Here is a 12,288-nt window from a genome sequence, read left to right on the forward strand (position 1 = left end):
TCACCCTTCAGTGTCTTGGTCTCCGAATCTGAAAAATGGGGATAATAATCTCAGTGGTTCCCACTTCATGGGGATGCTGTGAGATCAGATGAAATAACAAATATGAAAAGTAGGAAACTCCATGCAAATGGAGCGGTTGTACTTCTTAAATGTTGGAGACCATATCAAATCCATTATAGATCTTCAGAAATAAACATAAGTGGGTATCAGCTTTCAGGGAAGGGAATTGAAACCCTGCCTGAAGACAGTGGGGCATCTAATATTTGCCTCCATCCCTAATATCGTCTGGGACCCTCAGACCCAGATATTTTACACACTCCTGTTATTTCTTGTAGGACTATACTTATACTCTCTCAGAAGGAGAAAGCCACATATCTTTGGATCCTTTGGAGAAGATATTTCATAACCTCCCTCTATAACCCTTGCATACACCATGATGATTTCTTTTCCACTTTTCTCATGACCTGCCTTCTGTCTGAAACGCCTTCTTCCTCACCACTCACCGTCTTCCCCTTATCCATATCTTAACTATCTTTTTTCTTTCTTTCTTTTTTTTTAATTAAATCTTTACCTTCTATCTTTGTAACAGTTCTAAGACAGAAGAGCAGCAAAGGCTAGACAATTGGGACTAAGTGACTTGCCCAGGGTCACACAGAAGTATTTGGGACCAGATTTGAACCCAGGCCCTCCTGACTCCAGGCCTGGCACTGCCCATTGTATTACCTAGTTTCTCTTTGACCATCTTTCAAGGTTTGTTTTGAATACCACAGCCTACGAGCAGCCTCCCTTGCATAGTCTAGCCCCTCCACTCAAAATCAAGCCCTCTTTCCATGGCTTTACAAGTACCAACCCATGACAGTTAAAAAGCTCATCTTTTTGGGAGAGACCAGCCCTGTGATTTCACAGTTAGTAAGTTTCTAGTGGAAGGAATCTCTCCACCAATGGAAATCAGCACCTACTCTGTCACTTATAGTCTTAGAGAGCTTTCTGGGGCACTCAGAGGTTAGGTGAATTGCCCAGGGTCACAGAGTCACTATGTGGCAGAGGCAGAAATTCAGCTTAGGTCTTCTTGACTTCAGTCAGCTCTTTGTTCACTACATCAGAGGGGTCAAACACAAGGCCCAAGGCATGGATGGGAGTGCAGTCTGAACCAGATTAAAATGTAATGGGAAATATTTAACAAACTAAATGAAAATACAAGAAAACATAGATAATGTCACATTTTCAAATCAAGTCAATATATGGCCCCAGGGATCCTTATGTGTCAGTGCCCCCCCCATTTCTATTTGATTCTCATACCCCTGCATAACAGCCCTGCACTACACCACACTGCCTTAGGCATTTGCCCCTGTATTAAATTGTCTCTGACTGCTGTGCTTTGCCAGCTCCTGTGTGTGCTTTTAATGATTTTCCTGACTCCTCCCTTGCTGACAGGATGTCAGCCGTCACTTCTTGCACACCAGATTCTCACAATCCCCAGCCCTATTCTCATTTGTTTCTCCCAAGTCTGCTGTAGAAATAAGCTAGTTAGAGCTGTTTGTAAAATCAGCCTAAATAGGCTCTGAGAGATGTCCTGAGGGGTTCTCCTATGAAGAAAAATTGAATGACCTTTAGTTCTGAGACTTAAGTCATGACTATCTTGGCTGCTCAAAGCCTTCGTGGGGCTAAGGGGCTTTCTCTTCCATCCCAGAGCCCCCTGGTCAAGATTCCATGCATTGGTTCTTATAGCTTCCATTCACAATATATGACCAATCCAGGAAAATGGGGCTGATGTTGGAATGGTTCTGTTCCCTAATATAATTTTTTCGTGAGATACCCTATAAATGTAATAGGCAGGGCTGGCTTTCTGACAGCACCAGCTGAGGAAACACTTTAATAATTCATGTTTCAATAGGACTGTGGCTTTTCAAGGACCCAAAACAAAGATATTTTGTATGTATTTGGGGCTTGTAGAAATCCCTTCTTGTTTTACGTGTCCATCATCCGCAATGTTGTTGCATGTCATGCTAAGGACTTTTGCCCGGCCCTTCATGTCCAAAGACCAATCTAGCCCTCTCTTCCAGACTAACATTGCCCCCCACCCATTAAATGAATCCTATGCTTCACTCTACTGATCTACTCCTGATTCCATGAGTGTACCTAGAGTTTTCTAGTTCTCCTTGTCTTTGCTCTCACTGTTCCCTTCACTCTGCCAGTGTAGAAGAGTGGAAGAAGCACTTGGATTTCTAGTCAGTGAACCTGGATTTGAGTCCTGGGCTCTGTCACTTATAACCTATATGACCTTGCTAAGTCTTCCTGGACCTCAAGTTTCCAGCCTGTAAAATGAAGGAGCTGGAGTGAGCCATGTCAATTCCATTGGACCAGGGACATCCCAGAAATATTCCTCCCAGGTCTAAATCTATGGTTCATTGAATTCCCTTCCTTCTATCTCTGTCTGTCAAAGTTCTACCTATTCAGTTCAGATACCACTTACTCCATGAAACCTTCTCAGATTCTCCCCAACTAGAAATACTTTCTCTGCCCTATGGACTCCTAATACACTCCATACTTTTCTTATGACACTTTTCACACTCTATCTTGGATCATATTTACTGAGAGACATGTCAGTAGAGGGTTCTGGGTATGGAGTCAGGAAGACCTGGGATAAAATCTCATCTTTGATGTTTATTAGCTGTGTCACCTTGGGCAAGTCACTTAACATCTCTATGCCTCAGGCAACTATTTAGGTCTTGTCTATTAAGGAGAGAATACAGACACCTAGCCTTCCCCACACTGATAAATGAATGCTAAAGCACTTACTCTGTGTCTGGTACTGTGCTAAATACAGAAAAATGGGTGTGTGGGTAGACAGTGCCTGTCCTTAAGGAACTTATATTCTCCTAAGAGAAGATAACACCTATAAGGGAGTAGCGCCTGGGCAAGAGTAAACCAATGCTTCAGTATTCTTCAATGCTTGCTCTGTCCCACTATGAGGCTATAAATTGTCTCCTTAGAGCTCCCCCTCCTTCTATCAGGAAAAAATCTGGGTTTCTCCAATACCTACAACTCCTAGAGAATTATCTAGCCTATTGAGAAGTTAAGTGATCTAATGGAGCAGGACTTGAATCTAAATCTTCATACTAAACTGCCTCCCAGAATGAATTACTGGGTTTAAATTAATAAGCAAAAGGGCAAAGTCACAATATTGGAAAACTCTTCAAAGTTAACTCAAGGATTCTATGAAAATATAGAGGGAGCTAGGTCTAGATCTTTTTCATTACCCTCTTTTCTTGTACTTTTTCCTAAAATAAGCCCACCCAAAGCATAAAGATCTTGTTTTTGGTGAAAAAAATTCACTTTTCTAAAGTGTTTTATAGTACTTAAAATACTTTCCTCATGACACATCTATGAATTAAGGAGTTCAGATGTGAATATTGCTCTTAAAATGAATCAACAGAGGAAGGGTGATTTTTTTAAGGTCAAGTGGGTAGAAGGTGTCAAAGTTGAAGTTGGACCTTAAGTATGTTGCTAAATCCTGGACTCTTTCCATTACCTAATCTTGATCTCATTTCATTGAGGGGAAGACAGTTCATTTAGGCCAAGAGAATCTGAAGTTACTAGAGCTCTGTTGGGACCAGGCAAGAGTCTTGAGATAGAGGGAGAAAGACATAGAGTGGGAATGATGGTCTGACAACTTTAGGGTGTCAGCCAATGAAAGGGCAGGTAAGATGGTAGGTAAGTCAAGGGAAAAAGCCCCAGTGGGGATTGGATCTAGCGGACCTCCTTTCTGTCTGGATTTTCCTCCCATTTCTCTCATGGATTCGATAGTGCAAGTAAGAATGAATTCTGCCCATACTGTACTTTTCCTGGCAGTGGAGAGAGGTTGATGTTCACTATTTCCTGAATCCAATCTGCCTTTCAGGTCTTTATATAGGATACCCCTTCTACTACCGGAGACCCTCACTGCCATTCAACACAACAGAGTAGGGAATGGGCATAGCTATTCCCAGGTCTCTTTATTGTTCTTCCATGATTGATCCTATCTCTCTCCCTTCTAATCTCCTGTTTGTACAAATTGCTTGTCAACCTGGAATAGCTTCCTCAGGCTTCTTCTCTAAATTCTACCTGTCCTTAAAAAACCCAGAGCATCTCCTCTAAGAAGCTTTCTCAGATGGCTTGATCACTTCTTTTAGTAATTCCTAAAGTACTTTACAGTCTAAGATTCATTCATAAGATCAGAGATTGTGAACAGGAAGGGGACTTAGAGGTCATCTTGTCTGACTCCCATCATCTTATAGATAAGAAAACTGAGGCTCAAAGTGGTTAGATTACTTGCCTAAGGTCATACAGGTAGTAAGTATTGGATTCAGGATTTGAACCCAGGTACTCTGACTTCATATTCAACATCCTTTCCATTGTACCTCCTGCTTCAGTGATAGACTTATTTCCCCATTTGCATTGCAAGTTCCCTGAGGGTGAGCCACGTCAACTCCACTGGACTAGGGACACCCCAGAAATGTGAACCATATCTCCTTATTATAAAAACTCTTTAAGTCATTGTTTAAAACTACATAATCTTCTGATAACATTAGTTTTAATTGGTTTATTCTGTTGGAAAATATTTGTTGCATTTAGATGTGTCAGAGACAATTTATTAAAGTGGCTAGTTGCTAAGGTAATCATTGAATGCAAATTTCCTACAAAAGCTAACAACTAGATTCCCTTTGGGAAGAGGAAGGGCTCGTTTTCATTTGAGAGTGGAAAATGATGCCTTTTGAATGGAAAAAGAAGTCATGAAATTCCATACTCTTGCATATTGACACATCACTTAAGGGACTCTAAGTATACTTGTGTCTCTATCCTTGAGAAAGAGTCAATGGGAAAGATGGTTTCCCTTTAGCCACCTTGAGGTAGCACCTTAAGCACAATGAGGGGAAGACAAGGACCTTTGAAGGGAAGACACTCCCCAGGAAAGAAATCCTACCTTGACCCAGTTCAATATATCTCCTCTCCTAAATAGGAAGAAAATTTAGGTAGCTGGTTTGGTGACAGGGAGTAGAAGATTAAAGCTGAAAGGCAAATTGGAGGTTGGCTCCCACTACAGTCACAGACACTATGATGAACAGAGTAATTTCAAGGACAGATCACCCACTCTCGACTTCAGGCTGGACTGTTTAAAAAGCAACCAGGAAAGAGTCTACACATCTGTTTCATAGAGAAATGATATCTGTATCATAAAAAAAAAAATCAGCCCTCTTTTCTTTTTCCCTTCCTTCCCCCAAAAGACAATGGGTTTGGTGGCACCTTTCAAACTCAGGACAGTTGGAGCCAATGATCTAGATAAAAGGGCCTGTACTTGGGAAGGGACAGTGGAGGGAGGGAGGGTGGTTCTGGGCCTGGGATCCAGGCATCCTAGCTCCCAGACTTACCTTCTCTCTGTTGCTGTGGGATCATTGGAGGCGGCTGAGGGAACGCTTGGCTTATCTGACCATACGCAGCAGGATAAGCGGCTGTTGGAGGAAGAAAGAAAAGGGAGACTAGAGTGAGAGAGGGTGACAAAGACCATGAGAGGGAAACAGAATGAGAGACAGAGAAATATTTTAGTATCAAGCAGCAAAATCAAACAAGGCAAAATGTGCTTTTCGGCTCAGATAAAGCCAACTTTTGATTATCTGCATCAATGGAGAGGAGCAACAGCAGAGAAAATAACAACAGTGGATAAAGCCAGACAATGAGGAATTCAAAACAATGCATGGTCCAAAATGACAGATAATCCAAAATAAGAGATAATCCAAAACAGTGGGTTATCCTCAAGCGAGGGATAACCTCAGACCATTTGTAAGGCATGATGTAATATTTTCTGTTGGTAGATTTATTTTTCTGATCAGGTTGTCAACAGGCTGATACTGTCATGAACAAAACTGTTTGATGGCTCATGGGAAAATAGTGTTAGTGGAGGTGTAGAGCAGAGGGGGGAGAAGGAAAGCCACCTTTTAGATAAAGAGAGGCTTCAAGTAATCAACAAAATGCATGTGCCATTATTGTACTGAAGAGTGTTGCCATTCTTGGACTTTAAAGTTCAGGTATTTAGCTTCTCTGTTCTGGGAATAGGACACTATTGGTGATGGAAATTGTGACTAGCCAGTAAAGATAAGACAGATGAAGGGGGCTGAAGGGCTTAAGGAAAGGAGATTCTGGTTTTTCAGTTGGGATCCAGGCTGTAGAAACAGTGCTAAATCTAGTTTCATGTTTAATTTAGGAAATGAGAAAATGGGTCCAAGTCCTCCATAATTTGTCCCTGCCTAGTTCTATCTCTGGCTTTTTCATGGGTCATCCCAAACTAACTAGCTTGCTTCTCTTTTAGTTAAGTGCCAAGGAGTGGCACTTGCTTTGAGTCAGTAGACTGGGCATGCTAGTATGTGATGTTTAGACCGAGGACACAAGCAGAAAATATAGGAAAAGAAAGGACCTTTTTCATACTCAGCCCAGAACAGCAAACACATTTCTCTGTCACTTAAAGGAATTCTATCTCCATCCCTTCTCCTCTCTTTGTCTCTCCCTCTCCTTTGTTTCCTGTTATCTTTCCTTCTATCTTTTGCTCTTTAGCTTTCCTTTCTTTTTCTACCTTTTTTGTTGTCTTGTCTTTTCTCTCTCCCTCCTCCTTTATTAATTTTTCTATTTTCTTCCAGCTCCTGCAGTCTACTTTTGTCTATTTCCTTTGCTCCATATGGCTTCTATCTTTCCATCCCACTGTCCTTCTGTTTCTTACTTTCTCATTCCTTCCTTTTGTTGATCACTCTACCTTGACTTCATTTTCTTCTTTTGTCTCTTCTTCATTCTGTCTTATTGTTTGCTACCTCTTTCTGCCTCCTTTTTCCTCAATTTCTTCTTCTCTACCTCCCCTTCTCTTTTTTCTTTGTCATATATCTCTCCCTCCCCTTCCTCTTGACCTCTCCCTTCTCTTCTTTTCTCTCTTCCTCCTTTCCTTTCTCTCTTCTTTCATCTTCTCTCTTGTCCCTCCTCTTCTGACTTTTCTGTCTCTTTTCTCCTCTCTGGGTGGATCCTCTCTAGATCTTCCTTTTTCTGACTTCTGACTCTGTCCCCATCTTCATGTTAAGGTAGCTAAGGCAGGATAAAAGGGTCAGTTTAGCAAGGACCACTGGTATTAACAGGGCTGGTCAAATTAAAATTTGTTTTGATCCCTTGTTCATGTGCCTTCTTCTCCTTCCTTAGCTCTCCCTACACCACCACCATTTCCATCAGGCAAAAGTACCTGAAAACTTTTGGGGATTGAATGTGCTTCCCTCTCCCAGGGGAGAATTTCATTTAAGAAGTCTGGAGACTTCTTAAGAATCTTGGAGAGGACAATGACTAACACAAGGAGAAGGAACTAAAATTAGGGGTAAGAGGAGGGATGTGGTATGCCACATGGGAGTTACTTGGCACACCAGGACTTCCTGAGGTCACTCATATCACACAATGTAGGTGTATACCAACTGTTTCTGTATGTAAGGTTAACTGTGAATGCCAATGTAATGTGTGCGGTATCAGGAAAGCTTACACCGTGAGACCCTGCCTACCTATGTGGTGACCACTATTTCAGGAAACTAATTTTCATTCCCTATATTTTTCCCACAACTTCAACAACTTTCTGGGTACCCTTTTTCACCGTCCCTCATCCCCTACAGTTCTAAACCATGAAGCAGGATCAAATGAACTCTGCCCCTGGTCACCAGTTCTTTGACTATTATTTCCCTCCTTGGTATCTAGGCTCTTGCTTGCTAAAATTTATAACCACAAGAGTAACATGGTGTTTGTCACATAGTGAGTGCTTAATAAATACTTTATTCATTCTCTTAAAGAACTAGATCAATGTGAGTTATTAGTTACATGGGGGCTTAATGAATTAAGTAACCTCAATCTAGATAACTCAAATGTCAACAATGTCTCTTATCTTCTCTGTGACATAAATATCATATCACACCCCACAAGAACTTGTCTCTTCATCAGGATGAGCTCAGGGTAAATATATTTATTGTGTGTGTGTGTGTGTGTTTTGCTAGCTTGAACTAGCAAAACACACATTAGGATGGAAAATCTTTGATTGCTTAAAAAAATCCAGAACCAATAAATAAGGACTTTTGGATTCCAAAGTTAGAAGAATTTGTTTGAACTTAACCACTCTTTTGGATTAGCCCCTGTTTTGGAATACCTTTCAGTGTTTTGGATCATCTACTATTTGGGGTTATTTGTGCTGCTGTTCCACTCTGTTAGTGCAGATAATCCAGGATTGACTGTGCCTAGCCAGAAGGGAAAAATGGTCTGAAGTTAGGGATTGGTATGGAGGAATTAGTGGTCACCAAGGGATTGAAATCAGGTGGTGCCCCTCCCTGTTCCATGATTTGATTCTATTTTCTATCAGCCTGGGGCACCTAGAGATAGCCTAGGCTCTGGACAGGGGTTGGCAGGATTCTGTTGAGAGAAGGGAGGGTTCAAAGAATGTCGTTTCCCCTTACTTGGGTTCACTCTAGCCTATAGCACTAAGTTTGAACTCATTTCCTGATTGTTACATGTGTGAGCCTAGTCTCCTCAAGCATACTGTAAGCTCCCTTCATCTTCTTTTGCCTCTCTGACAGTCCCTAGCATATACTCTCTTTCCTTCCTCCCTCCCTCCCTCCCTCCCTCCCTTCCTTCCTTCCTTCCTTCTTCCTTCCTTCCTTCCTTGCTTCCTTCCTTGCTTCCTTCCTCGCTTCCTTCCTTCCTTCCTATCTTCCTTCCTCCCTCCCTCCCTCTTTCCTTCCTTCCTTCCTTCCTTCCTTCCTTCCTTCCTTCCTTCCTTCCTTCCTTCCTTCCTTCCTTCCTTCCTTCCTTCCTTCCTTCCTTCTTCCCTTCCTCCCTTCCTTCCTTCCTTCCTTCCTTCCTTCCTTCCTTCCTTCTTCCTTCCTTCCATCTTCCCTTCCTTCTTTCCTTCCTCTATTCCTTCCTTCCTCCCTTCCTCCTTTCCTCCCTTCCTTCCTCTTTTCCTCCCTCCCTCCCTTCCTTCCTTTCTTCCTTCCTTCTTTCTGTCCTTCCTTTCTTCCTTCCTTCCTTTTTTCCTCCCTCCCTCCCTCCCTCCCTCCCTTCCTTCCTTCCTTCCTTCATCCCTTCCTTCCTTCCTTCCTTCATCCCTTCATTCCTTCCTTCCTTTCTTCCTTCCTCCCACCTTACCTTCCTTCCATCTTTCATTTTTCTTCCCTTCCTTCCTCCCTCTCTTCTTCCCTTCCCCTCTTATCTACATGTTCATATCCAAGTACTGTCCATCTTGCAGTCTCTAGTTTTCATGGCCCCTTCTTGCAGCCTTTTGTGAATGCTGCCACTCACAGAGATCTCTTCTTTTTCTAATGTCCCTTCTCAACACTTTGGGGTGGAATCTCACAATTTTGTACTTAACCATACACTGTCCTGTCTTGTTCTATATTTGATATGTGTGAGTTTTATTTCCCCAACTCTGCTATCAATTCCCCCATGGTGAAGAACTACATCTGCCTCTTTTCTTATGTTTCAGTCTAGGAATGTTATGAGGTGGAGACGCCATTACTTTGAGTGCCATTCCTTCTCTCAAGCTAGTACTGTGAGTGGGTCACTCCTGGGGAAGAGGAAATAGAGAATGGCACAACCCCTTGTCTTTAAATAGCTCCTCAGCCCCCAGATTTCATCTTGGGAATTCCCTCTGCCTCCCTCATGCCTCCTCTCCCAGCTGGGAGCACAGACGGGACTGCTGGGGGGATCTCTCTACTTCTGAATGGTAGGAACATGAGGAGGGAAAGGTTGGGGATAGAAAGAAGGAATTAGGGAAAGTGTTATTGGGGGAAAGCGTCAATACTAACGACCTGCATACTGCTGCACTCCTGCGTAGGCCTGCTGCAGGGGGTCGGCCGCCGTGGGGCTCTGTGCTGGGGGAGACAAGAAAAAGAGAAAAGAGGTCAGTGGTTCCCTCTGACACCTATGTGGTACCTGCCTCCTCCTGCATCCTCCCAGTCTCTGTTTTGGGTCCTCCATATCCTGTGCTGTTTCAGAAACTACACTAAGAACTACAAGTGGCTGGCTGATAGCTTCCATGATCCTGACCCAGCCAGGGTCCTGGGTTTGAGAGGGATGCTCTCTTTTCATACATGGGCCCCAGGGGGCAGGGACCAAATCTGTTTGGCAGCAGTCGCTGTTTCTGCCTTCCTCTCACCAGACCTGGCCTCTAGGCTGTCCCTTTAGAAAGGTACATTCTAAGGACACCCGAGCATCTACGAGCAGGTCATTTAAGGTCTGGCCAAAGACTGGACAGGATTGGAGACAAAAACAAATGAGGGTTCCAGAAGAAGGAAATCAGTAGGGTGAGGTGTCTGGAAACTGTCATATGAGGATCTATTATAGGAACTGGGGACCTTTAGTGTGGAGAAGACAGGACTTTGGGGAGAATTTTAGGCATCGTCTTTTAAAGTTCACAAAGTATTTGACAACATTTTCTCATTTGAGCCTCACACTAGCATTATGAAAGAGGCATTAAAATTCTTATCAAGCCCATTTACAGATGAGGGAACTGAGGCTCAGAGAGATTAAATGATTTACCATACAGTTCAGGAAATGCAGCCAACAAGATAACATGCTGGACTTGTCAGAAAGATCTATGTTCAAATTCTGATTCTGATATTTACTAACTGCAAACCATGTAATCTCTGTCTGTCTTAGTTTTCCCATTTGAAATACATGTATAATAATAGCACCTAATGCATAAAATCAAGTGAACTTAAATATGTAAAGTACTTTTTTGGACAAGTCTTAATGTGCTACATAAATGTAATTTACAATATTATTTTTATTATTGTTATGAATAAAACTTTCAAGTCCCTAATCTGTGAAAAGGGATAATAATAGGATCATAGATCCAGAGCTGGAAGGGGCCTCGGGGGCCATCTAATCCACCTTCCCCTCTGTCCCCTATTTTATGAATAAGGAAACAGGCTGAGGGAGGATAAATAATTGTACCAAAGTTGGAGATGTAAGCAACATCAGAGGTGGGATTTGAACCCACATTCTCTCTCAAGGGCCAGTGCTTTCTCTAGTCTGCCATGATTTCTCTGCTTCACAGGTTTTTCATGAAGATCAAATGAGGTAATACAATGCAATGCTTTTCAAAGTTGGAAGTACTATATCAATGTGTAGTTGAGAGGTGCTTTTACCCCCATGAGCTCATTTGACCTCTGCTAGAAGGTACAGGGGGATCAGTGCTTTAGTTGGGGTTACAGGGATCAGGAAAGGACCAAGAGGAGGAAACTACCAGGGTCAATGGTAACAGTTCCTGGACTAGGAAGACTAGAGAAGAGACTGCTACCCTGGGAAACTCAGAGGGTCATGATAGTTTAAATTCTTTAGCTTGTACACAATATGTGAAGAAATTCCTTTTCTCCTATCATATTTTTTCCTTCCTCATTTAAGTTTCTCAAGTGTTGCTGCCATAAGTATTATTGCTGGGACTCTCAATGCCCCTCATAAAGATCTGTCTGATTTGGTGGGACAAGACATGGAACTTGAAGGCTCTATCTTGTTTAAGAGGGGCAGATTATGTGATACGGGGGATGAGATATCATAGAATACAAGCAGGATATTCAAGAGGCAGATTTTGAACTCAGATTTCTTCTGATTCCCAACTCAGTGCTCTTTTTGGACACCTGACTTTCTAGAAACTGAATACTTTAAAATATAAGCTGGTGAACTTGACTTTGTTTTCTAGTTAGATTCTAAAATGCATTACTTGTATGGGTAGTTTGTGAGCTCTTAGAATACAGTGATTCCTTATAACTATCATGGGCTCCTTAAGAACTAAATATAACAAACCAAACTCATTTTCAGTAGGTCTACTAGACAACATCAGAAGAATGACTAATGCTCCAAATTTCCTTTTACAACCATAGATCAAGACCTACATCTATATGTTCCTCTGAATTCCATTGATTTCAGCATGGGATTTGATAACATTTCTCATATCCTCAGGGACAATAAAGAGAGAGATGAATTTAAGTTGTATCAGAAGTGGTAGAATGAAATGACCCAGAAGGCACTGATTAATGCATCAAGCTGAAAGAGGTCTCTAGTGGTATACCTCAAGGCTCTGTCCCTGATATGGTTTTTCTCAATATTTTTACCAGCAAACTAGGATGAAAGAAAAGAATAGGTGGCGTGCTTATCAAATTGGCAGTTCATGCAAGGTTTACAAGATTAGAAAATATGTTGGATGGCAGAATTGATATTTTCTTTAAAAATATCTCAATGGATTGAAGC

At 42.0% G+C, this 12,288-nt stretch overlaps 1 protein-coding gene across 1 annotated transcript in view; it reads right to left on the reverse strand.

Moving 5' to 3' along the window:
* The window catches only part of CELF4 (CUGBP Elav-like family member 4), a 579,256-nt gene that overhangs the window by 26,354 nt on the left and 540,614 nt on the right, over window positions 1-12,288 (reverse strand). Inside the window, 2 exon segments of the mRNA XM_056824360.1 lie at window positions 5,409-5,489; window positions 9,846-9,911. Coding sequence (XP_056680338.1) covers window positions 5,409-5,489; window positions 9,846-9,911 — 147 coding nt within the window.

The sequence above is a fragment of the Monodelphis domestica genome, chromosome 3 (assembly GCF_027887165.1).
Source record: "Monodelphis domestica isolate mMonDom1 chromosome 3, mMonDom1.pri, whole genome shotgun sequence".
In the NCBI taxonomy this organism is placed as follows: Eukaryota; Metazoa; Chordata; class Mammalia; order Didelphimorphia; family Didelphidae; genus Monodelphis; species Monodelphis domestica.